Below are 18,255 nucleotides of genomic sequence, written 5' to 3'. Positions count from 1 at the left end.
TCACCCGTGTGGGACAGGGACCTGGATTCATCTCCAGATGTGGGGTTGGGGCTGCTGGGGCTGTGGCAGCCAAAGCCCACAGGAGTGAGGAGCAGCAGGGACACAAAGACCCTGCTTGCACAGCTAGGAGAGACAGTGATTCTGCCTGTCCCAGCACTGGCCAGTGTTTTCAGATTCTGCTTCAATGTGTTTGTCTCCTGTGGGGGTTTGAGCAAATCCGTGATAAAGCAGCACCCCACAGAAATGGGGTGTGTGGGCTGGTGTGTCCCATGCCATGGCTGGGCTCACCTGACCGTGACATGGTGACCACGGTGGTGCTGGTGGCCTCGGCTGCTGTGGTGAGCAGAGCCTGGGGAGTGGGGCAGAACCCGGGGAGTGGGACAGAGCCTGGGATATGGGACAGAGCCTGGGGAGTGGGACAGAGCCTGGGATATGGGACAGAGCCCGGGGAGTGGGACAGAGCCCGGGATATGGGACAGATCCTGGGATATGGGACACAGCCCGGGATATGGGACACAGCCCAGCAGCAGGAAAACAATTCCACTAGATGGGGCCTTTGGACTACCAGCGGGAAACCTCGGCTAACGCTCCTGCCTTTGTCCTCCCAGGAATCACTACGGAGGGTGTGTACCGGACTGTTGGCAGCAATATCCAGGTGCAGAAGTTACTGAATGCCTTTTTTGGTAAGAATTAATCATTCTGTGCAATAACACTTTCCTGTTCTTGAATTGTTTGTGAGTGACAGAGAGGACTGGGTTCCAATGTGAGAAATGCCCAGCATGGGTTTTGGTCCCTGTGACCCCTCTGAGGCTCATCTTCCCCCTCTTTCCTGGGATAACACAATGAGATGGACTGGGAAGGTGGCCTCTGCAGGGAACCCTCCACCCTAGTGTAAGGTTTTTCTCTGGAAGGATGGGGACACCTCGCTGTGTGCAGTGTGTATGATAAGGAGCCAATGTGTGTGTTAGGAAGTCAATAGATGAATTCCTGCTGTGAGCCTTCCCATGGCTGGATCTGTCTGTCATACCAGCTTGGCAACTGGGACCAGTGGGTTTATAGTTTGTTTATAGTCTTGGCAGGTTGTGGTGCCCAGCAGCGCTACTTTGTGCCAGGACAGGCCCTTCTGGGCTGAGCCCTGGCTGAGGCCATTGTACTCTCACCTCATGGTCACCTGTGAACCTCTCTGGGACCCTTTGGGGTCAATCCTCACCTGCCCAAGGCCAAACCATTCTTCCCATCCTGCCTGGGGCTGGGGCACAGGGCAGGGATTGCACTCACCTCTCTGCCTGCCTCAGGCCCACGCCAGCTCAGACATCTGATATTAACACAGCATTCAAAGGCTTTGGCTGTTTCCTATTGCTTCTACTCTGGATGTTGTTTATCAGAACCCTGGTTTGTACTGGTGTCTGGCTATGCCCAGTTCTCACAGAGCCATGACTTCGGGCATCTGCCCAGCTCCACTGGCCTATGACTCATTGCTGAGCCTCAGGTTCTGTTGCTGCTTGATTCTCACCCTCCCTATAAGCAGCTTTGTGGTTTTCTCCTCTGAATCCCACCAGTTAGTGGCTTTTTGTTTTGTTTATCTGCATGGGTCTGGGTAACCACTTGCCACCCCACTGCATATGAAAACACAATGGGAAGTCCAACACCACAGAAATAACTGCTGAAGCAGGATTTCATCTTTAACCACTCAAAGGAGATAGATTAGTATTTTTTTTTATTCTCTAGTCCTATTTATTTTCAAAAATAAATCCCACTGTTTATTTCTGTAGTCCAGCTTCCCCCCATCCCACAACTACATCCTTCATTTTGTGGCACCACAGACGTGATGTGGTTTATTTGGGGGATAAGCAGGAGCAAATTGTATTTCCATGCTGCTGGGCCTCCCCTGAGCTTCCTCCTCTCTTGCACCAAAGAGGGAATGTTTCCAGAACAGCCTTCAGCAGAGTAGCTGCAAATGAGGGATTGGAGCTGGCATTCAGATTACTTTGGATATCAGAAAGCTTGTCTTGGACCTGTTAAAATGCATTGTTTCTGCCAGCCTTGGGGAAAAAATAAACTATGGAGAATATGCTCTCAGTGACTTCTCAGAACTGCTTAAATTTTACCTTGTGGTTCCCTCTTTGTCCCTCATTAACACTACTCCCCAACTTCTCCAAAATCCTGACACTGGTGCTGTTTTTCTGCTTTTCCCAGCCTTGGGAATTAGGAGCTCTCATTGTGTGCTGCTATGGCTTCCTGTGTCTCATGTGTCTCAAGGGGAAACCCCATCCCAAGCAAACTATTCATTAGCAACCTCTAAATGAACTTTATTCTTAAAGGTTTTCATTCTTCTTACAGATCCAAAATGCCCCGGGGACGTGGATCTCCAGAGTGGGGATTGGGACATTAAGACCATTACCAGCTCACTGAAGTTCTATCTCAGGTAGCACTACAGGTCACACCTGCTCCTAGAAGGCAAAGGGGACTGGGGCTGATGCAGATGAAAGGTGAAATGAGCTGCCAGATATTCACATCTGGCTGTTGAAAAGAGCAAAGTGACAAAGGCTTCAGGAAGAGGAATGATAAATATGGGTGTTGCAGAATCCCTCAATCCCATGGGGAGGGCTGTTTCACTGCTATTGACTGCAGAGGGAAATTCCACTGGAACTTGGTGGCACTGAGGGATGAGCCAGTTTTCCCATCGATCCAAGATGGGTCACAAGTGGGTCACAATGCCCTGCTAGCTCAGTTTTCTTTCTGGTTGTTGCAGGAACCTGTCTGAACCCGTCATGACGTACAAGCTCCACAAAGAGCTGGTCCTGGCTGCCAGTAAGTCCCACAGCTTCCCCACTGATGGTCCCTGGCCCTGCTTTCCCCAGTCAGGGTCCATCAAAATCACTTAGCAGAGTTCTGCCAGCCCAGCTTGTGGTGTCCAGCTGCTTCACCTGTAGAAGGAGCAGTGGCTCTCTCCTCCAAGTGCTTATCTGTGCAGGGGATGTGGTGCTGGATGTTCCCTTCCCTCCTTTGCTACTGCCCTTCCCTCAGACAGGGTCTTTTGCTCTCAGGGGGTCTGGAGAGACAGAGGATGTCACTCACTTGAAAGCAGCACAAGTCTCTTAAAAGAACTGCTTCTCCCTGGTATTGATATATTTATTTTAAAACCTGTGAGGGAATGGGATGTGCTGTTGCCACCCAGATAAGTAGGTGTTCCCTTTAGGTTGTGAAATTTGTCCTGGGATATTGAAAACAGAGTGTCTACCAGTACATGGAAGGTATTTCTCTGCTGTAGCTGTTGGGATTGAGTCCCAGTTGGGAAAAACAGAGATCAGCCAAGAAGCTCAAGTGTAGTGCCAGGGTTTCACCTGTGTCGAGCCAGCCCATCCTCGGTTGTCACCTCAGTTGTCACCTCGTTGTGGACGTTGCAGATAATCTGTGACAGTTGTGAGCCAGAGGCCTGTGAGGGGACAGGAATGCACGAAGCTGGTCATCACCCTGAGCCTGGGAGTGCTGGTGTTTGGAAATGTGTGGCATTAGATCATTCCTCATCCCACTGTACCTCCAGAAGTCACCAGGAGACTGGGAGGTGTCTACTTCTTCTTCATGTATCCCTCTGGAGAAGGAAAAATACCCATTCTTTCTTGGAAAGGGAAATGTTCCACCGCTTGCTGAAGGTGGTCAAGTCCAGGATTTATTAGTTTCAGAGCTGATTAAGCCCATAATGGCTGAGTGTGGGCAGGACCTTTATCCCTTTCCTGCCCTCCCTCAGAAACTACTTGCACCACTGAGATTCCCAGCCACCCAGACCCCACACCATTCTTTCCACACTGAGTATTTTATTGTTTTCTGATTATTTATTCTTCTAAGGGTGACCTCTTTGGTCAAGGACTCAGGTTTTTTCCCTGCAGAATGTTTTGGGTGTTGTTTAGTGGCAGAGCTCTCTGGGCTGATTGGACTCCCAGAGGGAGGCTGTGTGCTGCCAGGTGTGTGGAACAAGGGTGTGAAGGGGAGGACCTGCCCATGCCCAGCCTCTTTTGGAGTGTGTCCCTGGGCTCCCTTTCAAGCTCCATTTCTTCCTCTTTCCACTTCATGTTGTTTCTCACAGTGTTTTCTGTTGCTGTGAAATCTCACTTCCCTCTGCTCCCTTTCACTCCCATGCTGCACAAGGGAACAGCTTCCACAGGTTTCCTTTGGCTTTCTATTTCCCTGGTGTATTTAGTTTGAAAGTGTTGGGTACAAATTCTTCTTTGTGTTCCTGCTTTCCAGAGTCCGAGAACCTGGATTACAGGCTGGGAGCCATTCATGCACTGGTCTATAAACTGCCTGACAAGAACAGGGAGATGCTAGAACTCCTCATCCAGCACCTTGTCAAGTAAGCAGATGTTTTCCTCTAAAACCAAAGAAAAGGGAACAATGGAATCAGCAGAAAAAATCCTTTTGGGAGGTCGGCTTTGCAAAATTTTACCCACCATAATCCCCTTTGGAATTTCCATGTGGATTGCACAAAGTGGGTGGCTGTCCTTGCTACCCTCTGCATGAAATGATGCTTCTCTTTCTGGTTGCTCCTTCCATCCCCTTTCAGACATGCACAGAGCAGGAAATTATTTAAAAATTAAAATAATCTCTGAGAGTAGAGACTGTAAATTGTCATCCCTCAGAATTTTATTGGAAACCACACCATAGTGTGCTCCCTATATTCAGTTCTCTTCCTTCAGAGAGAGAGAACATTAAAACCAGAAGTCAGTTCTGGATAAAAAGGATATAGGATCTAAACAATTCCTTTTGTGTATATGTTATGCAGATAACTTTTGATTGCAGAGTTAAAGAGGAGCTGGGAGTGGGAAGAGATCAAATAAAGCTGCTGTCAGCACGTTGGTTTCTCTAGCATCTGTCCAAGCCAAATGTGTGCTTCAGAGCTAGAGCCATGTTTGTCACTGCCGGGGAAAAAATTCTGAAACACAATAAAGAGAATTAAATGACTGATTCTCAGTGTATCCTGGGTTTTGGGGCTTTTCCTTGGAATAAGATCTGGAAAAAAAAACAACCAAACCAAGCTCTATTCCTCCTTCCCCTCCTCTCTGCAGCGTCTGTGAGCACAGCCGGGAGAATCTGATGTCACCGTCCAACATGGGGGTGATCTTCGGGCCCACCCTCATGCGAGCACAGGAGGACACTGTGGCAGCAATGATGAATATCAAGTTCCAAAACATCGTGGTCGAGATCCTGATAGAGCACTTTGGGAAGGTACGGGGCAGCCCTGGGGCAGCTCCGGCTGCTCCAGCCTGCTCCTGCAGACTGTTGCTGTGGCAACACGGCAGCGCTCGGGCTCCTTCTGGAGTCTCCTTGGGCTGGCTTTACATAACACGCTGCTCTGAAAGGCTTCAGGAGGAGGCAAAGAGTAGCAGGTGTGTTCCTCAATGTTGTTGTTATTTGGTCCCAGAGGAAACAGTGAGTCTGGGCATTTTTGCCTTTTTAAATAAGGGGAAGCTTTACTGAAAAAAAACAACTTATTGTGTGATTGGACATTGCAGAGCTTCACTCTTTCCTTTGCTAGACAGGAGCTAGGCCAGAGCAGAATTGGTTTTAATGGGAACAGTCCAAGATGCAACACTGGCACAACTGTTAAATCAGTGGAAAAAACATAGAGCAGACAAGTGTTGAATGGTTGATGAAAGTAATTCAGCTGTGGTTGTATTCAGATACAGATACAGGGACACTGTGGAGATGATAGAGGGAGTCTGAGGGAGCTGCTGCCTGGGGTAGAGCATTTGGAGGAGCTGAGGCTGGTGCCCATGGCCCTGGGCCACGCTCTCACAGAACCAACAGCCCTGGAGAGCCTCCAGTCTCTTCTGCCTTCCATGGATCTGCACTGGGTATTTCATATTTCAGTCTGAGCATCAGCCACGTGCCCAGCCAGGGTCTGGTTGCTGGGGTGGTGCTGAAGATGCACGTGCAGACAGCAGCTTTGTCATGTGGAGTTCTATCTTTGGAAAGCAGAACATTCCGCTGTGTCTGTGCTCACACTTGCTCTCAGCGATACCTGACACCGGCTCAGGGGTGTCGGGTGGCTGCAGGATGACAAGAGCTGGGTGTTAATATTGAAAGCCAGAGCAGCGTTTCCATCCAGAGCAGCAGATCCCGAGCAGGGAGCAGATTACTGCCCTGGTAACAGCCTTGGGCTCCGAGGAGCAAGTTTGGTCCTCCAGCTTTTCCCAGCAGAGCGCAGTGTCCAAATCCCTGTCGTGCCTTAGAAGCAGGAAGCGCGAGGAGCCATTCACTCAGGGATGCTGTTTGTTGTGAGGGGGCTGGGACAGCTCCCAGGGCACAGGGCAGCACATGGGAAGGGGCAAAGCTCCCTTTGGAAAGGGAAGAGGCAGCCAAAGCTGGAATAGTAAGGTTCTTGTAACAGGGATGTGGAGCCAGAGCAACCAAGTGGGGACCACATGGGGACCAGATGAGGGGGTGGGAGTTGGCTGTGATGCCAAGGATTGAAACAGGATGAAAGAGCTCAGAGAGGCTTATGAGTACCCACAGCAGAAGCTCATTAAAACACCAGCCAATTCCTGTGTAGGTCTCTATGAACACTTGTAATAAGTTCCCACTGAAAAGCGGGGACTGGTTTGTGTCTGGAACCTCACACGCTGGCTCCAGTGATGAGGCTCTGTGCTCCCCTCCTTACAGCCTGTAGCACAGTCTGAGTCAACACACTCTGCCACCTCTGAGAGCTGGGACGACAGCTTTAATTAAGCCAGATGTCCTTTTGCTTGCTTTTAATTTTTCCAGCAATAAGGTTAAGTTAGTCACATTTATTGGATTGAGTTTATAAGCTTGGCGTTGGAGCTGAGAGTGTCTTCAGCTCACACATGAGCAAACAGCTCAGATGAGTCTTGGAGGAAGAGGGGAGGTGGGTTGTATGGTGCAATCTGAAGACTCTGAGGACAAAGTAACTATTCATGAAGAGTTTGTGGATAATTACTGTTTCCACATCTCATGTTTCAATGTTGCAGTTAAATTAAATAGGTTGATTGTTCTAGAAACACCTTCTTCCCTGTTCAAACCTCCTTAAGATGAGGGTCTGTCAATATCTTTGTACCTTTAGGTTATTTAATTTGGATTTTCAATTAGAAGTAAATCAGAGCCTGCACTCACCTCTTCAACACAGTCATTTGTGGTTGGTTTAGCTTGGGTTTCAGGTGTTGAAAACGGTATTCTTTGGTACCTATATAAGTGTCCATGGGGAGCTTAATGTTTCTTTTAAAAGCAGGATCAGATTCTGCCTGGGATATAGGGATGAGGTTGATATTTCCCAAAAAATTCCCTCCTACAGGCAATCCTATGCTTTTTTAATAATACACGAGCTGCTGCTTTTAATTCATGTGCTGCTATGTCACGATGAGAGAGTGCTCCAGACCTTGTGTTTTGGAGCAGGGAACCTGTCTTGCCCTTGCCCAGGGCAGAGCCCAGTAGGCAGTGAGCCAGCACCCGCCCCATGTCACCAAACCCTGAGTGTGGGGGTATTTTCCCAGAGTGGGTGTGTAATCTTCCCTCACTGGAGATATTCCAGAACTGTCTGGACACAATCTTGTGCCATTTGCTTTAGGGAAACCTTGCTTGAGCAGGGAGGATGGACCAGATAACCCACTGTGGGCCATTCCAGCCTGAGCCATTCTGTGATTCTGTGTTGTTCCTTGTCTCCTCGTGCAGAGTGGGCCAGGCTGTCCAGAGCAAAGCCTGGTCCAGGCACTTGGATTTATCCAAAGTAAATCCAGAGGAGATTTATCCAAATTATGCAGAGCAGCCTGGGATGTGGAGAGCTGTCTGCCACTGCCGACCCTCCCGGGGCACACACTTGGGACCAAGGAGTTGAAACTAGGGACATGTTTTCCTCTCCCATCCCCCATCTTGGTTTCCTAGCCCCCCTCTTTGGCCTGGAGAAAAAGGAATATACTTTTGGTTTGAATTACCAAAATGAGGCACTTAATCAAAGCAGAATGTTACATTTCTTCATGTTAAGATTTTTCTGGGTGACGCAATAAAGTTGTTTTTCCATATCGAAGTGTGGCCCAAGGGTGTGGTGACCCAGCATGCTGCTGGAGCTGGCACAGCTCTCCTCCTCTGGGCTGGAGCCAGGAAGGGACCAGCTAGCTCCCCATCTCCTAGGACAGGCAGTGCAGCCTCTGGGCTCAGCAGCTCAGGCCACCTCTCCATAGTAACTCATGCTTTAAAGCCTGGTAAAACTCCAATTAGCATCCCTGGGAAGGCAGCTGCTTTGGTCTTGATACGGTATTTCAGATCTTCAGATGTATTTCTTTTTCAGCTCTTAAAAAAAAAGCCCTGACATAAATGAGAACCTCTCAATTAATCTCAAGCAAATAGGTGCCACATGACCAGTGAGAAAAGGAGATAAAATTTCTCAGTAGCATTGTTTTTATGCCAGTATTTCATCCCAGGTAATTTCCTGGTGCCAAACGCATCATTGTAAGCCAAGAACTGAAGGGTTTTAGTGTTAGATCTGAAACTGCAGGTTGGTTTGGGTGTTTTGGGGAATGTATATCTTTGACAATGGGAATCTTGATGTTGGTCAGGAGCTAACTGCTCCAAAGCTTCAAAGGCTCCCTCATCTGCTCCAGGGGAGTTTGCTTCTACAAATGGTTTGTGTTTGTGATCTTCCTGCTGAGCTGCAGGGACAGTGTCAGTGGTGGGGACAGTGTCAGTGGTGGGGGTGGTGTTGGTGATGGGGATGGTGTTGGTGATGGGGATGGTGTCAGTAGTGGGAACAGTGTCAGTGGTGGGAACAGTGTCAGTAGTGGGAACAGTGTCAGCGGTGGGGACAGTGTCAGTAGTGGGGACAGTGTCAGCAGTGGGAACAGTGTCAGCGGTGGGGACAGTGTCAGTGGTGGGGACAGTGTCAGCGGTGGGGACAGTGTCAGTAGTGGGGACAGTGTCAGCAGTGGGAACAGTGTCAGCGGTGGGGACAGTGTCAGTAGTGGGTTCAGTGTCAGTAGTGGGAACAGTGTCAGCGGTGGGGACAGTGTCAGCGGTGGGAACAGTGTCAGCGGTGGGGACAGTGTCAGCGGTGGGGACAGTGTCAGTGGTGGGGACAGTGTCAGTAGTGGGGACAGTGCCATGGTGGGAACAGTGTCAGTAGTGGGGACAGTGCCATGGTGGGAACAGTGTCAGTAGTGGGAACAGTGTCAGTAGTGGGAACAGTGTCAGCGGTGGGGACAGTGTCAGCGGTGGGGACAGTGTCAGTGGTGGGGACAGTGTCAATAGTGGGTTCAGTGTCAGTGATGGCCCCACACATTCCACTCTATGCTGAGCAGGGCCACCTGCAGTGGGAGGTGAGGCAGCGGCCCCTTTGTGTCAGGTCGCCTGAACATGTCTCCCTTTACAGATCTACTCTGGCCCCCCAGAAGACACCACAGCCCCCCCGGTGCCCCCACCCAGGGTGGCTGCCCGGCGGCACAAGCCCATCACCATCTCCAAGCGTCCCCTGAGGGAAAGACCTGTCTTCTTCGATGTGTCTGTGGAAGAGAGTGGAGGTCAGTCCGGCTGTTTCCTGGTGCCTTACCTGCCTCTCACCCCTCCTGCTTCCTCTAACACCTTTCCAGGAGCAATGGAGGTAACAGCAGCAGGGCTGCACTTCCAGGGTCCTGGACACAGCAAGCAGTGAGGGCTGCTCAGAGAGAAAGGAAAGACAAAAACACTCATACATTGGTTGCATCGTGTCACAAGTCAGACATCCTGGGATTTGGGTTTTTCTGCTACTTCTGTATTCTCCATTAGCTAAACTAAGGCTGGTTCTTGGCACAGGAGAGGCCCAGAGGAGAGGTTTTGTGGCATCAGAGGCAAAAACCTGCATGGAATGTTGTTAGGATGGTAGCCAGGGAGGGCTGTGCTGCGGGATGCCCAAGGAGGTCTCAAACTGGCTCAGCTTCTGGCAGTTCCACATCCAGAGCAAGAACTTCAAAATGCTTTTTTCAGGACACAGTGAAGGTATTTTCTAGACCAAGTTCTACTCTGACATTATGATAAGGGATTCAGCATTTCCTTATGTCAGCTGGATTAAAAGCAAAGGGCACATCAGCTTAAAATCATATTTCTGCACTTGATTTGCTCTGTCACTGCAGGGTGTGCCCTGATTCCATAGTCACCGAAGAGATGGAAAGTCTCTTTCTCCATTAGTTTTCAGAGTTCTGATGATGTTTAGGTGTAAAGTGCACTTTGTAACACTGGCAAAACATGATTGATTCACATTGCACTTTAAAACCCCCAGACTGCTAATGGAGCTGGGGCTGGCCTTGCATTTCAATGCGTCCCCGACCTGAGAGCAGAAGCATTCGCCTTGGACCGCCCCGAGGCTGCAGGGAGCAGTCGGGCTCATAGCAGAGCTCCTGCTCCTGGGTCTGTAGCAGAGCAAGAAGGGTGGGACGAGTGGCTTTTGGAGGCTCATCAAGCGCCGGGCACAACTAACCCCACTCTATGCTCTCTTGTCTCCACAGCAGAGCGGCTCGGGCAGACCCCCAATGGTGGCGGTGTGGAGGTCCCCAAGCCCCTGCTCCGCAGCCGCCTGCCCGCGCCCCGGCCTGGGGGGGACGAGCCAGGGCGTCCCCCCTCTGAGAGCCGGCCCCAGCCGCGCCCTGAGCCCGAGCTGGGGAAGCTGGGGAACAGGCTGCAGGATGGAGGGGTGAAGCCAGCTGGCAGGGCGGCCAACGGGGTGGTGACCAGCCCTGCCCTGAGGACAGCCACGCTGCAGGCCAGGAGACCGGCACCCCGGCCGGGCATCTGCGGCAGGGAGGGTGAGTGTGCACCGGGGGCCTGGCCAGAGCCAGGCAGGAGAAGCCCGAGGTGCCCGAGTCAGCCCTCCCTGGGGCGGGTGGTGGGCTTCTCCCCTGGAGTCCTCTCGATGTAGCTCAGGAGGGGCTGGGAGACCAGAACAGCCTAAGCGGTGGGCATGAGTAAAGTCTGACACTCATTCCTTGTTGACCTGACTCTTAAAGACTTGGAAGGGTTAAGTGAATAACAAGGTTGGCTGGATCTTGGGAAAGAAAAGCAGCTGAGGAAGGGACAGGTAGTGTCACTGCCCAGGGTGAAAGCTCAGCTGCAGGAATCACCCATTTGTTCTGTTCCTTCCCCTTTCACAGAGCAGCACTGCACAGGGTTTGGTTAAGAACGCTTGTCATTCCTAGGAAGTATCAGCTTCAGAGTCATCAACTACTCTGAGTTTGTCCTTGGACTTGTTTGTCCCAGTGCCAGGAAGGCTTTTCTGGGGCAGGTACTGTGGGAACTTCCTTTCCCTGGACTCTGTCCCTCCATTCTGGCTATTGGCCACTGTCAGTGAGAGAGTGTTGAGGCAGAGGGACAGAACTAAACCAATGGACCTGTTCAGTGCCCCTTCATAAATATCTGGCCTCTGCCAGAGCTTTCTGCTCAGTGTTTGTCATCTCCATCCCTGCAGGTGACTGTGACGGTGTCCCTAAGCCACGTTCCCATGGTGATAAGCCCGTGATAACACGTCCCCCCGTGAGACCTCCGGATCCACCATGCAGGACCCCTATCCCTCCAAAGCTGGAGCAGAGGCCAGATCTGATAGCAGGGACAGCAGAGGAGATGCCCTCATCTGTGTAAGCCATCTCCCCGTGGCGGGTGCATGGTGCTGGTGGGGACACCTGGGGGCTCAGTGGCTGGAGCCTGTGGATGTCCCCATGGCACCGGTGCAAGTGCAGGTTTGAGTGTCACTTGGAAAGCTGAGCAGAGGGCACGGCCAGGGAGGGGAGTGGGGCCACAGCAAAGGCAAACACAAAGCTTTGGAGCTGCTCAAGCACAGCTCAGGGCTGAGCCTTGTCCCATCCCCTTCCCTGCTTTTCCTGGGTCAGTGGAGATGAGTCCTTCCCTGCCTAACCCAGCAAACCTCTCGAATGAGACACTTTCTGGGGCAGGACAAGATCCAGCTTGGATCTTCTTAAGGAAACTGGATGGAGTTCAGCTTCATCTCATCCTCAGATTTCTTTCAGATTTTAAGAGAGTCAGAAACCCTGCTGGCTTTAGTGGCAATTAACCAAAAGAAAACAAAAGGTGCTGTGAAGATCAGCTCTGTGCCAGAGCTGCCTGGCAGAACTTCTCTTTCTTGAGCTTGGGCAGAAGCACGTAAACACTGAAGGAAAGACCATAAAGGGATGGATGAACATAGGATTATAGGCAAGAGCATGGAAATAATGACTGGATGTGGCACACAGTGCTGTTTTAGTTGGTGTGGTGGTACTTGGCCAAAGGTTAGACTCCATGATCTTGGGGATCTTTCCCAGTGTAAATGATTCCATGATTCCATGGTTTTATAGGCAGCCCAGCCAAAGCGCTGGGGGTGGTGTGAGGGTGGAACGGGCACAGAAGGAGCCCAGCTATGCCTTGGCACAAGAACTGTCAATTGAAGGTGATCTCTGCAGTTCTGCCAGCGCTGCAGCTCATTCCCCTGGCACAGAGCAGATCTCACTAGCAAATTGCCAGGTTGAATCAGAAGAGAGACTTCTGTTTTCTTTGCAGGGTGGCCTCTAGGACCAAGTTCTTTGAGACGGCTTCCCGAAGAACAGGCAGGTAAGGCTGGCACAGGGAAGGTGGCACGTGGGTAGCAGCAGCCCTGCAGCACAGGGTGCTCCCTCTGAGGCAGAGCCAGCAGAGACAGCCCCAGCCCAAGGCCTGCCTTGTCTCATACTTAGGAACAGCAGATGAGGCTCAGCTAAAATGCTGAAACTAAATAAAGAGCACAAAGCGTAAAATGTAAGTCCAAATACAGACTTGGTAAGTTAAATCTGCCAAGTGAGAAACATCCCTGTGTATCCCTGTTACCATGTGTGTGGATCTGCTTGGTGTAGTGCCCATTCTAGTCAGGCTTTGTGGGAAGATCAGGTCATGGCTGAGGTGATGAGGGCTGGTTAGGTCCCAGCAGCTGCCAAGAGAAGACGGCTGGTCTAGCACAGAGGGTGTGCAGACAGGGAGCTAGGGGGTTATGGGGACACACTGTGGGCAAAGCCCTCGGCTCTGAGTGGTAGCAGGTGCCATTTGTGATAATATTTACTCAAATAAGCCTCAGCTTCCTGCTCTGAAAAGCTGCCAACCTCTGCCCAAGGGAGAGCAGGTTTGTGTGTAAGTGTGAGAACTGCTGCTGCTGGTACTGAGTGAGAAAACATTTGTTCTATTGCAAAACAGACCCCTCCCTGCACATTACCCAGCCTCAAGGAGTTTGTGGAGCTGAGTTTGAGCTTGCTCCTTGCACTCAATTTTTCTCTATCCTTCTACTTCCATTTATCCAGTTCTTCATCACCGCAAGGCAGGATCCCTAGTGATGAGAGCTGAGCCTAAAGGTACGTGTTTATGACAACAAATCAAATAATAAACTGAAAGTAGACATGTAATACAAAGTCAGTATTTATGGGGTTGTGGGAGTCCAGTGGTTCTGTCATTACTAGTGGATTTGCACTGCTGCATAGAACATAGAGCTTGTTTTCTACTTCCAGGCTTTGTAAGTACACCTCAGCCCAGCTGGACCCAGGAGACTTTCTGTGTTTGTGACCCAGGAGTCAGAGCTGAGCCTTGCCAGCACCAGTGCCCTGGAGAGCAGCTATCTTACCGGACGATGATTTCCGAGCCACAAGTAGCTCAAGAAATTAGGAGAGGGAGACCATGATGGAGAGCAGGTCCCACCCACACATGTGTTGAACTGTTCCCTGCCCTCCCACCTCTCCTCCCTGCAGGCTGTGACAGCGCCCGTGTGTGCCCGCGCAGGTGGCGGCAGCATGGGCAGGGCTGGGGGACACGGACCTGTTCACCTGCTCACTTTGGAGAAACACACCTTGAAAAGGGTGTTGGGACAGCACAAAGGCTGAGTTCCTTTGTTCAGATGCCAGAGCAAAACAGCTGCAGTCCCCGCCTTGTCCTGAGAAGCCCTTCCTTTGTGCTTGTGTCCCCCACTTGGTGTCAGTGTGTGGGACAGCCATGCCTGGTAACACTGCCCATGGTGATGCAGGCTGGGCAGGGACAGGTGAACCACTGTGCTCAGCTCAGTGGGATGTCTCCTCATCTCCTCCTGGACATCCCTGGCCTAGGACACGATGCTGACAGATGGAACTTGGCCAGGGGCTTGACCTGAGCCATGGCCACAGCCTTGCCTGGGGTCAGCTCTCAGGCAGCACCCACAGGTCAGCAGCCTCCAAGGGCGCAGCTGGGGAAGGGGGAAGCAGGTGCTCCTCCTCTTCCTCCACTGCCTCCTCTTCCATGTGAGCCACACTCCCACAGATCCACTTCTCACAGGCCCACCAAGAAGTCTCCATCCTGGGTGATTGCGGTGGCCAGCACAGAAGTGCTGAGGATCTGAAACTCACTGTTTGTGGGTCAAACCCTGTTTTCTTTTTAAGAACTGCCCAGTTTCTTACTTACTTGTTTATTCATTTCCAGTAGAAGATGCCTAGTCTGTCCCTCAGCCATGGTCCTGTGGATGATGTCCATTGGCCCAGGAGGTGTCCCTGGCCAGGACCTCTGTAGCAGTAGAGGCTTGTCTGTTCCTCCACTGCCACCAGCACCCAGTTCCAGGGCTGTGCACGGCAGAGAGGCACTCCTCTGCTTCCTCCACCCACCCAAAGATGATTCCTCCCTTCTGAATGGTTTTCTTTAGGTGCTGAGACCATTTGCAAAACAGTGGCCAAACATTCCCACAGCTGCTTCCCAGCTGCTCCATTGCTCGAGCGTGCTGTGTCCTGCCTGGTGCAGGTCCTTCCCACGTCCTGGCGCTTTGCCTCTGCATGACCCTGTGTCTTTTATTGCTGAATGGCACACACTGGCACTCATGTGCCATGTCCATGGTGCTCTCCTCCCTTGGCTTCAGCAGTGCCCCAGCTGCTCCCTCCTTCAGGCCTGGCTCATGAAAGTGGCTTTAAAACCAAACCAGCCTTGTGCTGTGGCAGTTGAGGCTGTGCCACATGCACTGGCAGCATCTGGGGATGTGCTGGGCCCCTCCTGCTGCAGCCCCTCACCAGGGGCTCAAGGATGATGCACAGGCTCATCAGGGATCTCTGAACATGGATGGAGCTGAAGCTGGAGCTGAGGCTGCTGCTGGTACCAGCCTGGCAGTGGGGCCACCTGCCTGCAGCACATCAACCCCTGGCCCTGTTGGGGTCTTGGGCTTGTGGCTCCCACACAAAAGGCCAGCATTTCCCAGATGTCTTTCTTGCTTTGGGCTGCTGTTTGAGGACCCCCTGAGCAGTTTGGGAAGCTCCTTGGGTTCTGCCGATGCACGTGACTCTGGAGGCAACATCCTGCAGGAGCAGTGGTTTGTCACATCCTCCTCCTGCTCATGCCCACTGCCCAGCACAGACCCCAGGACAGAGCCAGGCTCCCTGGGTAGGGAGAATCCAAGGGTGGGTTGGTTTCAGTCTGACAGTGTGAGCAGTGGGGAGAGGCAGCTCCTTGCAGACTATTTCATGGTGTCTTTTTAAAGTTCTTTGTCACTTGTATGTCTGTGCTGATTTTTCCTGCACCTGTGGGTACAGCTGAACACGGGGGACCAGCAATTGGAGTGGTGGGGGATGCTGGTTGTGCTGGTGGGTCCAACCCCTGCTGCCACGAGGCACAATCCCTGCTGCTGTGGGGCACAATCCCTGCTGCTGTGGGGCCAAATCCCTGCTGCTGTGGGGCACAATCCCTGCTGCTGTGGGGCCAAATTCCTGCTGCTGTGGGGCACAATCCCTGCTGCTGTGGGGCACAATCCTGCTGCCAGGAGTGACAGCTGGGTCACCCTATGCAGCACAGCAGCCCCCCAGCATCAGCCCTGGAGCCATTGTGATGTGCAAAAGCTTAGGTTACTGCAAGTGTTTATAAAGTTTCCATGAAGTGAAACAACCTCAGTGTGTTTTGTTTCTCTTCCCCAAGCACTGGGCCCACTGCCGCCCCTCTGCAGGCAGGCCCTGCTGTGGGGGCCCAGCTCTGTGCCCCAGGCAGGCCACACCGGGTTCTGTCCATGGGATTGGGAGTGCCCTGAGCTCTGCCATAGCCCCACTCTGGGTTTGCAGTCCCCAGTGCTGGTTTTCAGCATTTTTCTGACTGGAGAAGCTGCCCTGCCAAGGCTGAATATTCCTGCGCTGCCACAGTGCCTGGACAGCATCCTGTGCTGTGGGTCACTGAGACTCTGGTTTTCCTGTGGCCACCAATGGCTTCTTTCCATCTCTCCAGCACTTTTTCCCCTCCTCACATCTATTTTCCCCCACCTTTTGCCTCTGACATCGTGCACCAGCATTTGCTTTCCAAGCCTCCTGCTTTTCTTTAACAGCAAGCCCTCTCTCAGGAGAGAACAGCTTTTTTCTCTGAAACAGGAATCTTGCAGCCAGCTTTGGAGCCCGGATTTCTGGAGAAGCCTGACAGAGGTGATGGCTCCAGAGGGTGTTCCTGGGGGCCCAGGGACAGCCGAGCTGTTCCCACAGCCGTGAGGGTCCCCAGCTGGAGCAGGGGAGCGTTCCCACCCCCACGCTGCTCAGGGCTGGCCGCTGTTTTTGGGATCCTCCTGCAATGATTTTGTGTGGGCCCGGTCCCCGCCCACGGGCTCTTGGTGCAGCCCCGGCCGGGTTTGCCAGCTCGGAGAGCTCTGTGCCGTGCCCTGGCTCCGGGCCCAAGCAGCCAGAGCACTCCCGGGGCGGGCATGGACACAATGCACCTGGAGCAGCAGCTGGAGGGTTTTCTGCTTGTTTTTTCTGGCTTCTTGTTTCTCTCAAAAGTTTCCTTGTGGGGCTGTAACTTTTCCAGGGCTGGATGCATTCAAAACAGCGGCATTTGGGGAACTAAACAGTTCTCTTTCCTCACTAGGCCTTGAGTGAAGTGATGATGAACTGGAATGAGCATTGAGGCACTGCCCCAACAATCCTTGTCTCCCAACCCACAGGTGCCTGGCTTGCTTTCTTACAGAAAACATTTGGATTTAATATGAGCAAGAAAATTATTTTCCAGCACAAGTAAAAGCTTTCGGGTTTTTATAGAGAGAAGATAACAAAACAAGCAGTTACAAAGCTTTAGCCCAAGCCTCAGTGAGTTCTTCCCAGAGGAAGAACTTGAAAAGGCCAAAGACTGCAGCAGACACATCTGTGTGATAAATTTAGAATTGAAATATACTTAGTGGAGCACCGACATCTGAAATTTATGTGCTACACAGAGACCCATGAAGGCACCAGAATCCACCCACGTGGGACTCCTTGGAGGATCAGAGCCATAGTTTTCAGCTCCGTAGCTCTCCCTGACCCATCCCTCTGCACAATTACCCATTTGGATGCTCCGAGCTGGGAGCAGCTCCCTGCACTGGGCGGGTTCCTGGCAGTCCTTAGCAGGTTTCTTGGCCCATACACATGGCTGTAAATCAGGTCAGGCCTCCAAAAAATCCTGTGATTGGCTTAAACAATCAGGAGATGCTTTGAATCAGTAGAAGCCATAATGTTTTCCATTTTCTATGTTTTCAGAAGTTTAAGAAGTGCTTTAACAGCCTCTGCCAGTGTCTGTAAGAGCTCCCACAAGGCAGAAGTTCTGAAAATTCTTGAAATCCTGTATAAAATGTGGTCATGCCTATGAAGGCTCAGAGAGGTGAGTCCCCAGGAGATCCATCCTCCCACAGCTCCATCCATCCTCACTGTGTCCTGCACACACTGGCCCCATTCAGTGCCTTGCCCAAGCTCTCCCGGTGGTCCCCGTGCCATGCTACCACACCGTGTCCCTGTGCCCACCCTGCTCCTACGGGATGAGACACAGGGCATGCCCAGCAGGCCCTGTTTGCCCTCCCCTTTGCACCTGCCCACAGCTGGCAGAGGAAAGCAGCAGCAGTTTTGGATAAGGAGCAAACCCTAGCGCTGGCTGATGTCCCTCATGTCAGGGCACTCGAGTCAGCATGACCCCACTGAGGTCTGTGGCTGCCCCTGGCTCGTCCTGGGAGCACGGCCACAGCCCTGCCATGGAAGGCACACAGGGCTGGCTGCAGCAGGGTCACAGTGCTGCCGCTCCCAGGCCCCCAGGGAGGGGAACCACTGCTGAAAGGGCTGTTTGACACAACTGATCAGTATTTTAGGAAACAGAACTTCTTTCTGTTTTAAAAATATCCCACTTTCTGCTATGAGGACAAGAACAAATAAATGGCCTTAAAGCATAAAGCCATTTTGGGGTTTTCATGATGTTTTCATGTTGACTTCTTTACAACAACTGGAAACATCATGTTTCATGATGTTTTAGTTGGCTTCTTCATGGTAACTGGACTTT

At 51.8% G+C, this 18,255-nt stretch overlaps 1 protein-coding gene across 2 annotated transcripts in view; it reads left to right on the top strand.

The window, feature by feature from the left end:
• The window catches only part of OPHN1 (oligophrenin 1), a 52,430-nt gene extending 35,343 nt beyond the window's left edge, over positions 1–17,087 (top strand). The window contains exons 14-24 of one of the 2 annotated variants that reach the window (XM_058847990.1): positions 609–683; positions 2,341–2,425; positions 2,753–2,811; positions 4,246–4,351; positions 5,064–5,223; positions 9,374–9,521; positions 10,485–10,778; positions 11,438–11,603; positions 12,520–12,570; positions 13,287–13,337; positions 13,491–17,087. In XM_058847990.1, coding sequence (XP_058703973.1) covers positions 609–683; positions 2,341–2,425; positions 2,753–2,811; positions 4,246–4,351; positions 5,064–5,223; positions 9,374–9,521; positions 10,485–10,778; positions 11,438–11,603; positions 12,520–12,570; positions 13,287–13,329 — 1,187 coding nt within the window. In that variant the 3' untranslated portion in view covers positions 13,330–13,337; positions 13,491–17,087. Of the gene's footprint in view, positions 1–608; positions 684–2,340; positions 2,426–2,752; positions 2,812–4,245; positions 4,352–5,063; positions 5,224–9,373; positions 9,522–10,481; positions 10,779–11,437; positions 11,604–12,519; positions 12,571–13,286; positions 13,338–13,490 lie in introns of both variants that reach the window. The other variant, XM_058847989.1, reaches the window with a different exon arrangement.
• Positions 17,088–18,255: the final 1,168 nt, after the last annotated feature.

Source organism: Poecile atricapillus, chromosome 12 (assembly GCF_030490865.1).
Source record: "Poecile atricapillus isolate bPoeAtr1 chromosome 12, bPoeAtr1.hap1, whole genome shotgun sequence".
NCBI lineage: Eukaryota > Metazoa > Chordata > Aves > Passeriformes > Paridae > Poecile > Poecile atricapillus.
Note: the sequence above shows the minus strand (reverse complement) of the source record. Positions and strands in the feature narration are given on the sequence as shown.